This window comes from Gracilinanus agilis, chromosome 4 (genome assembly GCF_016433145.1).
Source record: "Gracilinanus agilis isolate LMUSP501 chromosome 4, AgileGrace, whole genome shotgun sequence".
NCBI lineage: Eukaryota > Metazoa > Chordata > Mammalia > Didelphimorphia > Didelphidae > Gracilinanus > Gracilinanus agilis.
In genome coordinates this window covers 370,184,762-370,204,524 of record NC_058133.1, presented here as the reverse complement: position 1 = coordinate 370,204,524, position 19,763 = coordinate 370,184,762, and the positions used below count along the sequence as shown (strand labels likewise).

The 19,763-nt window shown below is 33.6% G+C and overlaps 1 protein-coding gene across 2 annotated transcripts in view; it reads left to right on the top strand.

The window, feature by feature from the left end:
• Positions 1-17,914, top strand: part of GOPC (golgi associated PDZ and coiled-coil motif containing) — a 46,189-nt gene extending 28,275 nt beyond the window's left edge. Inside the window, exons 3-9 of one of the 2 annotated variants that reach the window (XM_044676818.1) lie at positions 926-949; positions 8,512-8,687; positions 9,866-10,031; positions 11,661-11,756; positions 13,197-13,361; positions 16,429-16,609; positions 17,434-17,914. In XM_044676818.1, coding sequence (XP_044532753.1) covers positions 926-949; positions 8,512-8,687; positions 9,866-10,031; positions 11,661-11,756; positions 13,197-13,361; positions 16,429-16,609; positions 17,434-17,552 — 927 coding nt within the window. In that variant the 3' untranslated portion in view covers positions 17,553-17,914. The remainder of the gene's footprint in view (positions 1-925; positions 950-8,511; positions 8,688-9,865; positions 10,032-11,660; positions 11,757-13,196; positions 13,362-16,428; positions 16,610-17,433) is intronic. The other variant, XM_044676819.1, reaches the window with a different exon arrangement.
• Positions 17,915-19,763: the final 1,849 nt, after the last annotated feature.

Sequence of the window (19,763 nt, the reverse complement as noted above, 5' to 3'; positions counted from 1 at the left end):
GGTTAAATTGTATGACAACTAGAATCATAGATTTATAGAGCTAGAATGGAACATAGAGAGTATTTTACCTGACTTCTTCATTTCACAAAATTTGGATGTGAAGTTCTGACAGTTTGGGGTATTTGATGGAAGTAATTAGGCAAATAGTGTGAAAGTTCATAACTGAATGAGTGTAAGTTGAATACGCTGCTTTATTTTCTGTACTACTACACTGCCTATATGGGGAAAATCTAGTATATTCATTGTACTGGAATTTAATTGGAACAAGCGTAGTGTGGCGGAATGAAGTCTAGTTTGTGCCAGGTAGTCAAGTGAAGGTTGAGTTCCTTACTCTACCACTTAATATTTCTGACCTGGGGCTATTTCCTCATCTTTAAAATGCTAGGGCTTGGATTATACAGTTTTTATTCTGACATTCTGTGAATCTAAAGAACTTGACTAAAATAATTTCCTTTCATGATGGAAATCAGGGAAGCCTCTACTCAGTAACAGAGTTTCAATGAATATTGTTGACCATAAGCAGGTCCAAGATAGAAAATATTTGAAAATATTAGCTTTGAATATTTACTTTGTTAGCCATGTCTGAGTTAGGAAGTTTCTCCTTAGACTGCATATTATGCTAATAATTTTTGTTTACTCCATCCTCATGTTAGAGTATAAACACACTTGATCATGGAGTATTTGATCCCTTACCCCTCCATAGCCCCCGCAGGAATGGGGGAATGGGAAGTTGAGGAAGGGAAGAAAAGTTCAGAAATAGCTATTGTAAATAGATAGTCAAATTATTATTGTGGACTTTTAAGTATATTTTTATAGTTCTGTTTGTTTTAGAAGAGTTTGCCTTACAATTGTGATTTTTACCACTAAATTCATCTGTTTATTCACTTGTGTTTCTAACTACAAAACTTTCTTCTTATATCTTAAGTCTGTCCCTTCTGTGGAAGAACTGGTAAGTATGACATCTTCCCTCTCTCATTTACTACTATGTGTTTCTATGCTGTGTGTATGTGTTTATACTAAATTAGTGTACTTAGTGTTTTAAAATTTTACTGATGGTTATGTGTGAAAATTTTTGAAAGGTCAGTGGGTGACCCTATAGTCTTTTATACAACACTTCTTTTCTGATCCTTAGTAGAATCTGTCACTGTTTGTGATTTATCCTCTGAGAGGTACCTAAACTTTGCCTTTCCTCCAAAAGAGTGTTCTATTTTCCCATCTTGTGAGGGATACTTTGTCAGGCTTCTCAAGAAGGCAAAGATGAATAAGTCCAGGTTTTTGTCCCTAATGGAGATTTGTTTGATAGGATAGGGAAGTCTTGGACACAAATAATTATAATGCAATTAAAAATGCAATAAGTGCTTTAAATGTTATAAAGTTCTTTTTGAGACTCTGGGTGAGAGGTTACTTAAAACTGAGACCATTTCTAGCCAACTTTCTTTCCTTCAGTGTAACATTACTGAAATTTCTCTAAATCTAATCTTGAGCTCAAGAATATGCATGATTTTGCTTATGTCATTGCATGTAAGTTGTAGCAACTTTTTAGAAGTCTTTGAAAAGGTTATTCTTTTAGAAAGATGTTTTGAAACTTTCTTTTGCAAATAGTAGGGAAAAGTAAGAATATATAAATTGTTTTTTTCAGTTGTCTTCTAGTCTTGTTGCCTTCTACTCCCTTATCGCCTTTATCTGGCCACTTTCTTAACTTTCCTGAAATTTTCTTGGTTTAAAAATATTATACTACATCTAGTTAGAATTTATATGTAGACAATACCTTTGGTTTATGATCTAATAATAGTATAACTTAGGTTGTTTGACTTGTTCCTTATATAGAAAATATTTCTCTTAAATGATATTCTTTCATGGGTTGATTTGTAGCATAAGACATATGTCTTTGCTTTTTATATTGCCTAAATTTCTATGTCTTTTTTTCTGCTTGATTTCAAGCCTCTCAGAGAGCCATCTCTTGTAACATATTTTTTTTTTTGAGAAAAAAGGAAAAAATTGTCAGAACTGATCAGTACATCAAAAAATTTGACTGTATATGTAGTGCTCCACTCTCATGTCCTCCCTCCCCCCCCCCCATTACTCCTTTGTAGAAGAATAGGGGAAGGCATAGAAATATAAGATTTTTTTTTTCAGATTGCTTAGTGCACTACAACACTTAGTTCTTATTATGTATATAAGATTCTTCACTAATGCTGGAGATACAAAGATGTTAAAGTCCCTGCCTACAAGAGGCATGCAGCCTGATGGTGCAGTAGATAGAGCACCAGATGGAACAGTAGATAGAGTACCAGGCAGAGTACCAAGGCCTGCAATTGGGAGGTCCTGGGTTCAGATCTGTCTACAGACACTTCCTAGCTGTGTGACTTTGGGCAAGCCACTTACCCCTGAATGCCAGGATTTTGCCCTTCTGTTTTAGAGTTGTTACTAAGATGGAAAGTAAGGGTTAAAAAAGAGAGAGAGTTATACAAATAAGTAAGATATACGCTAAATTGAGATAAGGGCAAAGGAAAGCTAGACAAAAGGCTATGAAAAAGTTGAAAAGAAAGATAACGCCTTCCCTTGAGAATTAGAAAGGATCAGGAAGGTTTGTTTCATGGGAGGATTTGTACCAATTGGAAGCAGGCCTTGAAGGAAGGGTTAGATTTCAGCAGACAGGTTAAGGAATGGCTATTTCAGGTGCTTTTTAAGTTTTGTTACGATTAAAAATGATAAAGACTGATATAATAATATAACTTAGTATTTTAATTAAAGCCATGGCCATGCTGGTAAAATATATATAAGACCGCACCTGTAAGTATTCAAACTGCCACCTCAGCCATTTTACCTTTCGTATCACCCGCGCCTGCTAGCTAAGAGACCAGTTCAAAGTCACTTCCCCCTATTTAAAGCTGTCCCTCACCTTGAATACGTAATCCAAAACAGGAAACCCATTGGACCATGGGAAATGTAGTTTTAAGGTCCCACGTGTCCATAGAAAATATATATATATACATACACTTTTAAATGGCATCTCCCAAATTCCAATTATACAATTCCCCCTGAGATCTGGCAAAAAAAAGGTTGGCCCTTTTTTCTTTGCTGGATCTGTAAACATAGACAACTTCCAATTTTCAGGAATTTGGAGATAAAAGAAATAGATGAACGAATGGATAAAAGCCGCATTGACAAAAAACCAATTTGGGGGCAGTCCCCTATTGGTATGACATGTACAATTAAAACAAATTGCATTCAACTCAATTTCCACTCCCCATAGTTCAGTCAACTGCACCCCAAAATTCAGTTTTGATCTTCATGGTCCAGTGAAGGGTCTTTAGGCATCTTTTGGTGCCTTCATCAAATAGGTTTGTCGTCTGGATTCTGGGGAGATGGCAAGATCCTTATCCTGAAATTATTCTCAAAAGAATTTAAACTTTACATTATAGATTACTAAACATACATTTTCTAAGAATTATACATTTCCCCCTGAAATTACTCCTAAAAGAGTTAAATATACGTATATTTTTACATTATCGAATTAAAAAAAAAAACTTAATACATATCCCATCCCCCTGAGGTAAATTCTAAACACACCTTATTTCCTTGAAAAGGGTACCTCAGGTCAGCTAAGGATGAGTGGCTTAGTCCCAGGGGTTGTATGAAATCAATTGGCAAAATAAAAAGAATAAAATTCAAGAAAAAAAAGAAAAAATTAACTTGTGAATGAAATGTAAAATGTGTAAAAAATGTAGGGAAACTAAAGTTATAACAGGATTTTGAAACAAGGCCCAATGAAAAGGGATTTAATCATTTTGCTATTACCCATTCAGGTCCAGGACTACAGAAAAATTGCCATTTTCTCTATATAGAGAGTAGAGAGAGGAATAAGGGAAATGCCTTTCTTTGATCCGATTTTTTTTTTTTGCACCTTCCCAGGGAATGAGCCATTAAATGATAGCCAATCTTAGGTGCTGGCCTAGGAATTTAAGTTGAGGGGACCCACGTCCTCTAAAGTTTTAGAAAAAGACTCCAGGACTCAAACCCCAATTTCCAAGCCCTAAAGTATTGGCATAGAACTCCTGCAATCCATGCAGATCTTTTAGTCAAGTCTCTGACCATGTGCTTTCTTAGCACTAATTAACGGCTTTTATATTCCCTTCTCCTGGAATTAGAGAGGCATTTAATCACAGTCCCATATTCTCAGTCTCAGGCTCAGGTATTTACATTAAGCTTATATAGCTGTAGAATCAGAAAAAGGATAAATAATGATTATATATGTACTTCCAGTACAAGATGAGAAAAAGGAAAAATCAGTTGCTCTAATTAAAAAAAAGTTTTAAAAATAATATATATATATATATATATATAGCTTAGAACTATAGAAGGGTTTTGTTACCCAAAAATGAGATTTTCTGTGAGAGAAAGTGGATCTTACAAATAGCAGATTCAAAATGCACATTCAAATAGAGTACCATAATTTCCAATAGCACATTTTAAAATAATAAACAATGATGTTAAAAAAAAATCATATACTTGTTACAACTTGTAATCCTTGGCTAAGAGTTTCTCAACAAATTCTGTTATTACTTCCATAGCAAAATCTGATATTTAAAAAAAAAATCTTCTGGTCTAAATTATCCTCAGATAAGAATATACAGGAGCTCCTTGGCTTCCTGTTTTAAAAAAAAAATCCTGGGTAGGAAATTTTATGCTTCTACCCATTTAAGGCAATAATTTCTCTTATAATAAAATATATAAAAGCTTATCCTACAAGACAACAATTCTTTAGGATCTAGAGTAAAAGTTAAAAAGAGCTCTTGTAAAATTACAAGTTAATTCTCAAGACATGGAAACTTCCAAGATTCTATACAATTACCAAGACAGAATAAATTTTAAAAGACATGTGCTCTTATAAATCCAGTATACATAAGGCAATTTACAACTTTAAAATATGTGTAGGAAATATAATGTGAGTACCAGATTAACAAGCTGGTCAAAACCTCTTACTAGTTCTAATAGATTTTTCTCATTATTTGGGAGTTACAATAAAATCATAAACAAAATTAATCTAGCACCCACAAACTTCATTAACTTAAAATGATTCAGTGCAACAGGAAAATCAACGAAATAAGCAAGATTAATTTGCAAAACTAATTAGCAAAATACAGTCTTTTTAAAACAGAAATAAAACTCATTCAGTTCCGAGGTTTAAAAGTCCAACCCTGGTTCAATTTAAGGTTCTTCTGATTGAGTTCTGCTGAGTTTAAGGGTTTTTTTTAAAGTTGAAAGTTCTGAGCAGGTATGGGGGTGAATAGGCCATGTGGCCCGATTAAGGGTAAATGCTAGTTCAAGGTTCAGACGCTAGGTCCATGTGGGGTCGGGTTGTGGGCTTGGGGCTAGAGAAAAACTTAGGTCAGTTTTGTAGAAAATCCCACATGTAGAGCTTGTGGGGGTGGGGGATGCTTAAGTTAGGTCTTTAGAGAAACACGTGGAGGGCTAGAATGCAGGCCATTACCAAGAGAGTGGGGGTGGGGGGACAATACCAAATCCTAAGCAGCAGAGGCAGAAGTCTCTGAAGATCTCAGCAAGTCAGAACTGGGTCGATCCTCGGAAATCTCAGGATTTCGGATCCATAGAAATGGTCTGCACTGGTGAGGCAGGAAAAGCTGCAGAGATCACAGGCACTGGGACACTGGCAGGAACGTGAGGCAGTGGTCTGTACTGGCGGGCCCCATTAGGGATGAAGTCTAGGTCAGGACTTAAGGAGATCAGTGACGAGACGATACTGGCTGGGCTCCAGCAGTCCGTCAGTGTCCGCAAGGGCCACCAGGCCTGGGGCATTGAGCAAAATAATTCGCAGCCCAGTGGCAATTAAAACCATTGTCTCTCTTCCCTGTAAAACAGCCTCTAGGCTGGGGAAAATTGGGAGAGGACTGGGCAAGGAAAAAGAGCGTTTCTGAGACTCTGGGTCCCAGAGCCGCATGGCTTCTTCTTAGGCTATCTAGAAAATTGAGAATTCGAATTCCAAACTTCTTATGGTTGCCATAATTGTTACGATTAAAAATGATAAAGACTGCTATAATAATATAAATTAGTATTTTAATTAAAGCCATGGCCATGCTGGTAAAATATATATAAGACTGCACCTGTAAGTATTCAAACTGCCGCCTCAGCCATTTTACCTTTCGTATCGCCCGCGCCTGCTAGCTAAGAGACCAGTTCAAAGTCACTTCCCCCTATTTAAAGCTGTCCCTCACCTTGAATATGGATTCCAAAACAGGAGACCCATTGGACCATGGGAAATGTAGTTTTAAGGTCCCCACATGTCCATAGAAAATATATATATACTTTTAAATGGCATCTCCCAAATTCCAATTATACAGTTTATATGAGTTTCAGATAGTGAATCATTATATAATTGTACTGTGTCCTTAGCAAGTAAAGTTTAAAAAAAAATACACACTCAGGTTTTATTATCTCAGAATTGTAACATCAGGAAACATTATTGTGGACTGTTTTCATTTAAGGGGCAACTAGGCGGCTCAGAAGATTGAGAGCTAGGCCTAGAGATAGAAAGTCCTGGGTTCAAATATGACCTCAGACACTTCCTAGCTGTGTGATCCTGGGCAAGACCCCTAACTTCTGTCTACCAAATGTAAAAAGAAGATGATAATAGCATCTGCTTCTCAGGGTTGTTGTGAGAATCAAATGAGATAAGATTTGTAAAGCAATTATCACAAGCATGAGCATATAGTAGGTACATAGTAAATACTTGTTTATTTCATTTTTTCCTTGTGTCTGTAGTCCCAACTCCAATCCCAGGTTATTCTTCTTTCCTTCAATTTCCATGCTTCTAAAATTATCAAGCTATAACATGACCACCACTTTATTCTGTTCTCTGTCAGGACAGAGATCTTCTGTCTAATTAGATTCCCTCTGTGATCCCTGATGGTTCCTCTAATAGAATGTGAAAAGTTTATCTTTTTATTAGTCCCTTGTGATTGTTCAATTATGTTTGCCTTTTTATGTTTCTCTTAACTCCTGTATTTTAACTTTAAAATTTCTACATAGTTCTGGTCTTTTCATCAGGGATACTTGAAAAGCCCTTTTTCATTAACGATCTACCCCCTCACAACACCTTATGATTATACTCAATTTTGCTGAGTAAGTTATTCTTGGCTATAAGCTTTTGCTTTCTATAATATCTTAGTCAAAACTCTGTACTCCTAATAGCTATTATGATCGTTCCCATTTTACAGTTCAGGAAATATATTCAGAATTTATGACTTACCCAGCTGTAGTAAGCATCTCAGGTGAGATTTGAATGTATGTTTTCCTGTCTGCAAATCCAATTTTCTGGCCACTATATGATGTTGCCTCTCTTCATGCCTTTCATTTTAACTAACACAAACTGAATTTTATTGATACGCGACTCGTTTGGATAGATTCAACTTTTACATTAAACTTTTCCACTTTTTCACTTTTCCTTTTTGTACTCCTAGTGATTTCATTTTATTTACTAGATTTGCTAAATGAGAGGCAAAATTCAAGTCAACATGCTTTGTTACTTGCAATTTTGGATATAGACCTAAGTGGTGATGGCAGATTATTTTTGTGGGCTTAATCTATCATTATGGTTACTGATCTTTATTGGATAATTATTTGTGAGATGACTAATGTACTAACTTTTTTAGCCCCTAACTCTTCCTTTGACGTTTACCTAAATTTAATGTTGAAATGGATTCTACTATTTCATTTTTTCTTGTGTAGAATTTATTAATAACATGGTCATAATATTAAATTAAGCTTACTTGTTCCTACTAAGATTACAGTATTTTGCCCTTTTTTTAAAAAAATTTCCTTGTATTAGGAAAGCATTTTCCTAAAAGCAGAGCCTTTCCTATGTTTTGACAGATGAATCAAATGATTGTTTAAAAGAAATGCTCAGTGAATAGAATTTTTGTATATTCGTATTTTTTGTAAAAGGAATTATAGCAGACCAACTGAACAAAAATTAAGGCATACATAGCATTTTTTTAGGCTCATCAGGATTTAAGCATGTTGAAATCCTTAGGTTTTCTGTTTGAATTAAAGTCTTCTTTTGCCTTAAAGGAAGATGATTTGGTGATTTAGGGAAATTTAGTTGAATATGAAGGTTTGACCTATTTTGAAAAAATATTATTCATAGCATTGTAATTCATTTATTTTTTACATATACTGTATATTAACTGTCCAATTCATAATGACTAAGAGATCCAGCCTGAGCTAGGGAGACTTGAGTTTAGGTTCCTTTTCTCACACAGAGACTTTGTGATCCTGCTCTAAATAACACTCTTAAGACTCTAAGCTGCATAATAGATGTTTAACTTTATCAATGAAGGAAATTTTCTTGCTTGGAATTCTCTGTACAGATGAAGTTACATTTAGTCCCAAACCAGATTGGTTTAGATGTTTTTGTCTTTGCTAAGGAATGCTATTCCTAAGGATTCTTGCTAATATTGTCAGTAAATTATATTTTTAAAATTATGTTAGGAGAGAGAACTTGAAGCAAATAAAAAAGAAAAAATGAAAGAAGCTCAACTTGAAGCTGAGGTGAAGCTATTAAGAAAGGAGAATGAAGCCCTTCGTAGACACATAGCAGTTCTCCAGGCGGAAGTTTATGGGGCGAGACTGGCAGCCAAATACTTGGATAAAGAATTGGCAGGAAGGTAGGTAAAAGTGGATTCCACATTTTCAAGTGTGGATGGAGTTTTTATATTTAAGAATATAAGTGGACATTCAATGAAATCTGTTCACATACATGTTACTTAGATAATTTCCTATGATAAATGAGAAGAATACAGCAGTAACCTTTACTCTAGAAACATTTTTACAGTTGAATAGAACTTACTTTCAAGAAATTAACATTGATGACGCATGTTCTATATATTAGAAAGGGTTTAAAAGTAATGGAATTAGTCATTTTAGATAGGCAGTGTGATGAAATAGAAAGCTGACCTTAGAGTCAGAAAGTCCTGGTTTAAGTTCTGTCTGACATATTGCTGGCTCTGTGATCCTGGGCAAGATGCTACTTGTAGTGCTCTAGGTAATTATCTATTTTATAAATTACACAATAATTAGTGATCAGCATTGGTAGAGAGAATTTCTTCATCAGGAGCTCCTTATTCTAAGGAAAGTTTATAAGGAGTACATAAAGAGCAGATTTTTAATTTGTTTAGACTCCTGAAGTAACCCCGTAATTGGTGTCTCAATTTATATCACCCTACCACCATTCCCATGCCTACAGATCTTATTACTATTCACTCTGTTTGCCGATAATTTAAAGTTCAAATTCTTCTTCATTGTGTAATTCAAGGTCATCCAAAGTTTCATTCCGTTTTATGGAGCCAGCCTTTTCACCCACCATTCTATAAGAAGTTCCTCCTGATATTGCCAATTATGCTTTCTTGCTTATCTACTGCATATAGTATGCTCCTTTCATACTTGTGTTTTGTTCAGATTATTTCCCTTTCCTGAAGCTGTCACTAACTTCTGCCGTCTAAATCTTACCCAGGCTTCAAAGCCTGTCTTATGCTTCACTTCTTCTGTGACCTTGACAAATCCTGCCCATTTGGATTTTTCTTAATATCACATCCTTATTTTTTTTTAACCATGCACTTGACACTTGATTATGTTGAAATTATCACTTAATTTATTAAATATTAAGTATTATGTTACTCTCTCACTGTTTCAAATGAGTACTTGTCTTCACAACAAGTTTATAAGATGCATTGGGGCAAGAGCTGTGCTATATTTCTCTCATGTTTCTTATAGCACCGTAGCCTGGTGCTAGCCATATAGATAAACTGAATGGATTTTATTTTTTTTTTTACTTTTAAATAAAAAGAGTCCAACAGATCCAGTTACTAGGTCGAGATATGAAGGGACCTGCTCATGATAAACTTTGGAACCAATTAGAAGCTGAAATCCACCTGCATCGTCACAAAACAGTTATTAGAGCCTGTAGAGGACGTAATGACTTGAAACGATCAATGCAAGCACCGCCAGGACATGTATGTTTTTTAATCCTTCTACAACCAACCTTTTTTCTTTTGAAATCTATTGTTTAATGGGTCTGTGTTAATTTTAATCTCTTCAGGAAGATCTCTTCACTAAATCTACAATAAAAGATTGCAGTTTTATTCATTTGATATGCAAAATCATTTAAAAAATCTTAATAGCTCCTAAAGATTTCACCAGTCCTTGGAATACCTGCCACTTACAAATGGTACTTTAGAAAGTGGTGATCAATAGTAGTTTTAAGAATTATGGTACAAATACTGTGGGTCATATTTCAAAATTTTCCTTAACCCCTAATTAGGTCTGACATAATCAAGAGAGTTGGTTTAATGGGTATATTTGTTACCACAATTTCTTATCCCTAAAGTCAGTCCATCAATGTAATAAGTAAAATTAATTAAATAAGCAATATTTTTATATAAATAATTTATCAATTTCTATGTACATTATATAGACAAATACAGTTTTATAAAAATGTTGATTAATTTGGTTACCAAATTTGAAACACAGACTTGGGGATAATATTACCACTATCTGATCTTGAGTTTAATGAAAATAGAGTCTGAGATGTACATAAAATAATCTGCTTTCACCACTACAACTGTATTCCTTGGTTTTACTTCCCATTTAGCTAAATCCAAATCAAATCTGATTGCAACAGCTGCCCTTAAAGAAAAATCTTACTCTAATGAAATTATTACCTTTACATTTTGGTTCATGTGAGTATTTTGGCTCTAGGCCTGGTGTTCTAGACATTGTGCCACCTAGCTGCCTCCATGTGAGTATTTTGTATTTGCAAGAGTAATTCTAAGACAATGAAATGATTTCTCCACAAAATTCATTTTTATCAAGAATTGATGAATGCATAGTATATTACTGATAACACCTATTGCTGCTGCCTCTTCCATTCTCAGTGAGCCCTTCCCCTTCAACTTCTTCACACTTTTCGCATTAGAAGTAAATGTTTTTGGCATGTTGTAAGAAGGTTTGGGAGGTAGTGTTGGGTTTGTATGTATAAGTAATAAGGGATGGTCTATAAATAGGATAAAATCATATAATAGTTTTTTTTATTAGTTCCGTTACTCCTTTCCAAACTATAGGTGGCAAACCTGTACTGGGAAGTAAGACTCTTCAGTTCATGTTGCAGGATGGCATGCAGGATAATCATCTTTCTTTGTATAGTCTAATTTTTTTTCTTACTATTAAGGTTGAGTGATGATAGAAAAGCTGGGGCAAGAAAGACAATGGGAGTACATATCTATTCCTGAGGGCACAGGAGTGTGAGTATCCAGAGTGGAAAGCCTTGTGTTTCTTCTTTAGTTACTTAGCCTAGGGTGAAAATAATTTAAGAGTCATTGAGCTGACAGTTTAAATCCAAAATGGATAGTTCAAAAAGTATATGAATCTTCACTATACTTTTAAGTGAAGTTATCCAATTTTATTTTCTAAGGCTTTTTATTTACCCCTTAGTTCGTGATAACTATTAGTTGACAACCTGTTACCTTCCCCGAAATAAGGATTTCTAAATGAAGGTTATGTGGTGACCTTGAATGAGTTAACATCTTTTAGCATAATTTTTTTCAAAAAGCTTAATTTAATTTTAAAAGTTTTGTTTTAACTAGGATCAAGATTCCTTAAAGAAAAGTCAAGGTGTTGGTCCAATTAGAAAGGTTCTTCTCCTCAAGGAAGATCATGAAGGACTTGGCATTTCAATTACAGTAAGAAGTCATTCTCTTTCTAGTGCGTTTTCTTATTTTGTGTTTAATATGTGTGAAGGGAACCCCACTCCCAACATCATGTACTGGGGTCCTACCTATGTGCTGCAGCATGGGTCACGGGACAGTGACCTAGGCACATTGATTCAGAAAGGATCAGGTTATGGGTCCAGGGTAAAGAGAAGGAATAAAAGAGGGAGTTTCAAGAAGTGGTCTCTATTCACTTGGGCTCATGGTGGAAGAAAGGTGACTGAGAGAGCCATATGGAGAAGCACTCTAGTGGCTAGTTAGAAATAGGCTTTTCTCTATATTTATCTGCCTTCTCTTACTCAAGTAAATATTAACAAACTGTGGAAATTAAGGACTGGAGTTTAGTTTTAACAAACACAATTCTCCTTCAAGAATTAAAGTGATGAATTAATTAGCTTTTTGAAGATAAGTTTATCTTCTTTAAATGCTAAAAGTGATTTTTAAACATTTTAAACTATTTTTTTTGATGAAAATCTTCCTAAAATGTGTTGTATACTTCTCTTTCATAGTAAGCAGAATATATGTGACATATATTTAACTTTTTTTGAAGGTTCAGGATTATCATAATTTTATTTATGATTATAAATAAAAATGATACCCAGAAATGGAGATGAAACTCTTCATGACTAAACTAAATGGGCCTATTGGAGTGGGTTTTTTTCTTTTTTGTTTTTGTTTTAAGGTCCTTTTGTTATCTGTCATTGCTCTTTGCTTGTCTGATCAGCTCCTATTCTTTTACTTTAATTTATATATGTCTTAGTTGAGAGGCCTGGGGATTGTTCCATCTCCTTTATAAGGACATGGACTTTGTGATAGCTTTGCTGCTTAGAGGTCCTGAGACCTTAGTTCTGGATGAATAATTAAGATTACTATTCTTTAATTTTCATTTATGTTTGATAAAGAAACTGTACATATTCATTTACTTCTGGTTTCTCTATTTAGTATAATAGTGACATTGTAAATGTATACATTAATTTGAGTATTTTAAATATTAACTTGACATCAATTCTTTTATAAAGTTAATAGTGTCCTATATACTTGTAGAGTATAGATTTTTCAAGAGTAGACATTTGCTTTTAAAATTGTAAAAGGTCTGTTGAGGAAAAACAAAACCAGTAACTTCAATAGAATAGAAAGGTTTTTTCAGTCTTTTTTTCCTAAGCAACTTGTAGGTAATTGGTATAATAAATATTAGAGTTTATTGATAAAAGAATTTTATTTTTGATCTTTATTGTATAAGTTATTTGAATTTAGCCTCTGAATATATGAGACATAATCATCTTTTACTAGAAAAGAGCTTTTAAAATTCCTTAGTTTTTATGAAAATGTTTTCATGATTTTATTTGAATGTTAAATGAACTTGATCATTTTGACTGTGACTATAATTTGTTAATAAAATTATCCTGCTGATAGGGTGGAAAGGAACATGGTGTTCCAATTCTTATCTCTGAAATCCATCCTGGACAACCTGCTGATCGTTGTGGAGGACTGCATGTTGGAGATGCCATTCTGGCAGTCAATGGAGTTAACCTGAGAGATGCTAAGCATAAAGAAGCTGTAACTATTCTTTCCCAGCAGGCAAGTTCACTTGTGTTTATATAGTTGTGACTATCAGTTAGGTCTTTTATTATTTGAAAACTTGTAAGCCTACACATTTTTTTCTTTACTGCAAGTCCTCTGAGGTATCAAGATATTGATATAATTGTGAGACTTTTTGAACACTGTTTTGTCAGACACATTAAAGAAAACTTTATGAAATAATGCAGTGGAATTATAACAATCAAGCTTGTTTCCAAAGAAGTGATATGAGAATGCACCTACCTCCTTTCTTTGGAAAGATGGGGGAACTAGAAATATGGAACACTGCATATAATAATATATTTGATTTGCTATCTTGATTGGTTTTCCTGAAGTGTTTTGTTTTGTTTTGTTTTTTTCTTATAAGTGGTGGTGCTCTCAGAGGGAGGGGAGGAGATATTGGGAAATACAGGTGATATAAAAACAAAAAGTGTCAATAAATTTATTTAAAGAAAAATCTTTTCTTCTCAAACTTGTCTAGCAAGAGATCCAGATTAGGTTAAAAATTGATTCTGAAGTATATTTTAAACATGAATAAAAACCATATAGAAATGTAAAACATTAAAGAAAACACAAACTAAAAATAGATTTATTTATTTCTAAAGACTTAACATTTGTTAGAGAGGCTTATTTTTGAATGCTGGTTGTCAGGTAATGATTTGGGTGGAGGAAGGGGAGAGCCAAGAACTTAAGAAACTCATTTTACAAGCAGAAGGCATAGCCATAAACATAAGCCACCAAGGTAAAATTGCATATTATTATAGTTTGTAATCTCCTTAAACCCAGGTACTTGTTTTACTTTTTTATTTGTATCTTCAGTGCCTACTGGACTCATAGTAGTTACTTTAAAAATGGCTTCTTGAGTGACTTTAAGGGTAAGAATATATATACTAGACAGTATAAAATGTCAGTACTAATACCTGAAGTGCTTGTTAGGATCTGGATTTTTTGGCTTGCTAAAATCTAGTTTGTCCATTTTTACCATATGCAGGTGGTTAGTTTATATTTGCTTAGGGTCTGTTGTTGAAGGGCCTGATATAGCAGGTAAATCGCTTCTAAAGTCATATAAGCTCATAGCTGTACTTCTAACTAGAGTGGGCCAACTTGCAAATGAATGCAGTCACAAAGGCACTTAGCATGAGTCAGCACAAATCCATTAGAGTTACTGATAAATAACCCAAATTGTATAACCTTATAATGGTAGGTTGGTATTTTCTTTCTATCCTGTAAAACTTGTTCTAATGTAGCACAACTCAGTGGGCTAAGTACTAGCTTAAGATCTTTCTTTAATTGGTCGTTCTTTGAACCACCAAAAATAACTTAAAAAGCAGACTATTGTGTTACATTTAATTTGTACACATTGAGAGTCATAGATTTAGAGTTGGATAGGATCTTAAAGGCCATCTCATCTAACATGCTCATTTTGCAAATGAGGAAACTGAGGTCCAGGGAGGCTAGGTTATTTACTTAAGGTCCCACAAGTAAGGTTTGAACTTAGGTGTTTTGACCTGAAATCCATTGCTGCTTCCACTGTATAGCTGTCTTCTAGACATAACTGATTTATTAAAACATCTGATTTCTCATTAGGATTTTGGGAAGGATAAGTATGGGGAAAAAATGTTCTTTGAATGAGTAGAAATTTTATTTAAGAGTTTTACTGCCAAGACATGTCATTATTAAATCATTAACTGGCAAGAGTTACTCTAGACTGAATTAGCCTGTCTTCATTGAAACAGTGTTTACTATAACCTAGCTTGGTTGGAAGGAAAGTGAAGAGTAAGTAAGAGCAGAAAACTACTTCTGATGTGATTTATAAAAGAATGTAGTAAGGACAAGGGGAATGCTTCAGCAATACTGAAGCACAAATTCAAGTAATTGTGGCATAACTGTGACCTGGGAATCATTATTACATGATTGATCAACTTAGTTTTTTTCAATCATTGTCTCTTTGACCTCTTTTAAGTAAAAATGTGCTACTTTAGAGACTCTAACCCTGAGACCACCCAAAGATCAGAGTGGTTCTCTTCTAAAAATAGCATAGCAAAAATTTCAGTGCGTCTCTGAAATTGTTGAGAATATGAAGGCAGAAGGATAAAGATGATAGTTGTTTTTTTTCCTTTCTTTAAACATTGAGAAGACCTGGGTGTGTTTATAGGCAGATAGAAATTGTACAAAGGACAAGGAAAGATTAAAAATAAATGAGAGGAAGCCATTGGCAGTTGGCTTGGAGGAGGTAAGAGGGAATGGAATCAAGAACACAGGTAGAAAGATTAGCTTTATTCAAAGGTAGGGAAAAGCCCTGAGAAATAAAACTAGGGTAGAACTTATGGATGGTACCAGATGAAACAATGATTTCTTCTAAATATAGAACAAATTAAGATTTACATGCTGATATAAAAAGAAAAGAACACATTATACATTTCTTTTAAGAGGTCATCCAGTAAGACAACTTTTGTAATCATTTGGACCTAGGCAGATCCTACCAACTTTATTGGAAACTACTTATAGCCACATAGCTAAGGAAGAACTTGGCATTTTCTAAAATAAATAAAAATAAACATTTTTTTAAAGTAGACATACTCACAGATATAAATGCTAATTATGATTAGAATAATCCTCACATATTACATTGTCCATAAGTCACATTGGAAGTTCTACATCTAGAAAAATACTTCTTAAATTTTTGAAAGCTAGAAAGTAGACAAAAAAAGCTTATAATGATATTTAAAAGCTTATTCTAGTTATTTAAAGGAAGACCAGTATCTTCAGATTCAATAGTAAAAGATTAAAATGAATATAAAATTATTTTTTATAGTTTTTATGGTGAATTTCTGCCTGAGGTAAAATAAATGTCACATCATTAAGTGTATTAATGAAAATTCTAACTTGTCTTAGATAAACTTTATTAGTACATTGATATAATTCTTTCCATCAGTTGAATTAAAATTAATTTTAAAGGAAAAGTTTGAAATTTGCCTTTCTCAAATGCAACAATCCTTTAGAATTCGGAAGTGCTTAACTGAGAGAAATATAACTTTCTTCTTTTCTTCCTTATCCTACCAATTAGAGAGGAGAGATTGAGTTTGAAGTAGTTTATGTTGCTCCTGAGGTAGATTCTGATGATGAAAATGTGGAGTATGAGGATGAGAGTGGACACCGTTATCGTTTGTATCTTGATGAATTAGAGGGAAGTGGAAATCCTGTTGCTCATCGGAAAGGTGCAAGCGGGGACATAAAGCTATTACAAGGTAAAGTAATTTGTTTAGATTCCTAAAGTAGATATTTGACTTTGTTTTTTAAAGTCCTATTAATTAGTAGTTGTTTGATGACAAATAGCAAACTACTAGATAAATCAAGGGAGTTGTGTTTCTTATTATTTTATGTTGATAGATAATGCTAAGTAACTGAATATTATGTTAGTCCTTTCAGATTGAGTCATTTATATAAGTTGTAATATTCCATGAGACATTATCTAAATTATGTGGAAGGGGTGCTTATTCTAGTGCAATGATATGTCCACAGAATGCCATTATTCATTCTTCAAAAGCTTACAAATAACAGTAGTACGTTATATTTATTTGTGTAGAGATTATCCATATTGTAGTTAATCCAACTTCAATTTTTTATACTAGCTTGGTTCACAATGCTTCCTTCCAAAATTCCTATCAATTAGGGAACATGATGCAATTACAAAGTAATTTTAATAGCAGAGGTAATCATTTAGCTAAAGTGGCATTAGAATGCATCCCAAAGTACAGTAGAAATTAATTTTTTTACCTGCTATTTTAGGTCATCTGTGCTACTTGATTTCATTAATGCAAATATACAGAAGCTGCTGATAATCAAAATTTACACATTATGAATAAACCTAGTGAGAAATGACATCTTGTGCAAAATTGGAGTAGCCTCTTGTTAAGACTAACAAGCCCTATTAATTTAGGGCATGTTATCTCACCTAACTAATAAATAATTATTATAGTAGGTTTTCCTTGGAGAATGAATTAATGGTATTAAAATTATTCTTTATCCTATTAATGTAAATGTTTGTTTTATTACATCTCTCCTTTTTCAGGCTTTAATAAGAAACCAGTAATTGATGGTCATGAAAATGGAGACCTGGGAACCTCGAGTGAAACTCCCCTCGATGACAGTGCATCCAAGTTAGCTGAGTCAGCAGAATCTTTGTCATAAATAGTTTATTAAATTGACTTTTCTGCAGGCAATATTGTTACTCAGACTTTTATGGATTTTATATTCTAGGGGAGATTGTGAAAAGGACTATCTAAAAATAAAGGGAGGCTGTTGTTTATTGCCTAAGTAAAAGGCAGTTACCTCAGGGCTTCATTGTGAGCAATTCTAAATGTTTAAAACTCTCCGTTTTCTGTGATAAACCATAATTAGCAATTGCATGTAAAGCAATTTTTATTTTCTTAAAATTGTAAGCACCAAAGCATGTGTTTCCCAAAGGGATATTACTAATCTTTTAAGGTACAAAATGAAGCATAATTGTTTCATTTGGTTCCTTTTTTTCACTTAACAGAAGGACAGTGTTAACAGGAATCTAATAGAAAACAGCCTTTAATTACAAAAGAGTAAACTAAATTGTTTTAAGTGTATCCCAGAATAATATATTGTGGTGTTTTAAATTGGAAAATTTTATTTTGTTAAGAGCAGAAAAGTGGGCTTAACTTCAAAACAAAAAAGTTCTACATTTGAATATTTCAAAATTGAGGGAATGATTTAGTTTTCTATTTATTACAGATTTTGATTCCTGAATCATTTCTTAGTGATCATTTAGGTATAATGAATATGCCTTTCAGCTTTGTTTAATGCAGTTAAAAAGTAGTTTAAGTAATCCTTTGTCAATCAATGCTGCACTAGAAATAATTTCTGAAGAGTTCTTGCACATTATACTTTTTTTTAAAAATTCAAATAAGTGTAAAATATCTGTTCACAATTATGTTGATGCATGTGTGCATGGCATTGTTCATTCCCAAGCTTCCTTCCTGATTTCCTGTGAGATTAGTTTTATACATTTTGAGTTGTTCATACAGTTTGTCATGCCATGATAGTCCTGGTACTTAAAAGTTCAGTATTGTTGTTGTTAACATGAAAAAAAAACGATTGCCTTTGAAGATTAGTTTTAAAGTAACTGATAAGATAATTGATGTCTCAAGGCTCAGGGCACACATGAAGTATTAGGAAACTTGATACACTGATTGTTTGGTTAGTTTTTCCTTTCTGTCCTTAAAGTATTCTTATGCAAATTTTACAAATGTGCTAGCTTCTCTCATCTCCGAGCAAAACCTGTTTTTACTGCTCTTGTTGGCTACTCTGTAAACCATTATACCCTAGTGGGCAACATCAAAGCATTGTACCTAATTAACAAGATGAGTTTTGCCAACATCCTGGTTTTAAAGACCCTACATAGATGGAGAAAAACCTAAACGGCCTTTAGGATGATATCAGTTTATTCAATGCCTAATGTTGAAATGTTATATGTTGCAGGACAAGGTTCCTAGCCTTTCCTAGGTGCATTATATATTTGTTTATAGAGAAATCTTAAAAATGTATATACTTTATTCATTGATTTTGCTATTTATAAATCTTGTTTATAACTATTGCTCAATGACAATTTTTTTGGTTATTATTATTTTTTGGGGGGGCAGTTTCATTCACGTCACTTTGCTATTATATTTCCATATTACATTTTTAACAGTAGTGCACTTCATATTGTATGTTGTTATTGATATTAAAATACCTTATAGCATAACATTGCCTTTAAGCAAAAGCTAGTATTTAATAGTAGAACTGGGTAAGCAAGCAAGGTGCATATCATTGTTTACTCTAACATCATTTTTGGTGGGAGGGTGGGGGAGCATTTACTTTTTCATGCATGATATGAAATCTGAAGTTGGATTTCAGTGTATATTCATTTTTGTAATGCTTCACAGTGAGGTTTTCATTGTGACAAATCTAAAAACTATTCCCCTAGGGCATGGAGTCTATTTTTTCCCCTATTTTCCAAAAAGATTGAGTGATGATGGTAACTATCACATTTTTCAGAGAATATCCTCCTTTTTATCTGTGACTAAAACTTTATGGAACTTGTTGGGTCAAAGAGAACTAATTTTTAGATTTATGAAGATTTATTATAATCCCGAACCTGAGATATCTGTGAAGATGATGATGTGATTTGGAGGATGTTGTGAAGGATTTTTGCAGTGGAAATTCTATCTCCACAAGGTTGAATCTTGTAAATTAAGCAAGGTCATTGAAAACACTACTCTTTACTTCTTTGTTGATATTCCATAGCCTGCTGCTATACTCTTTCAAGGACTTTTGAAGAGAAAATTATAGAAACAGGTAGATGCCTATATGACTTGTCTCCCCTTCATCTCT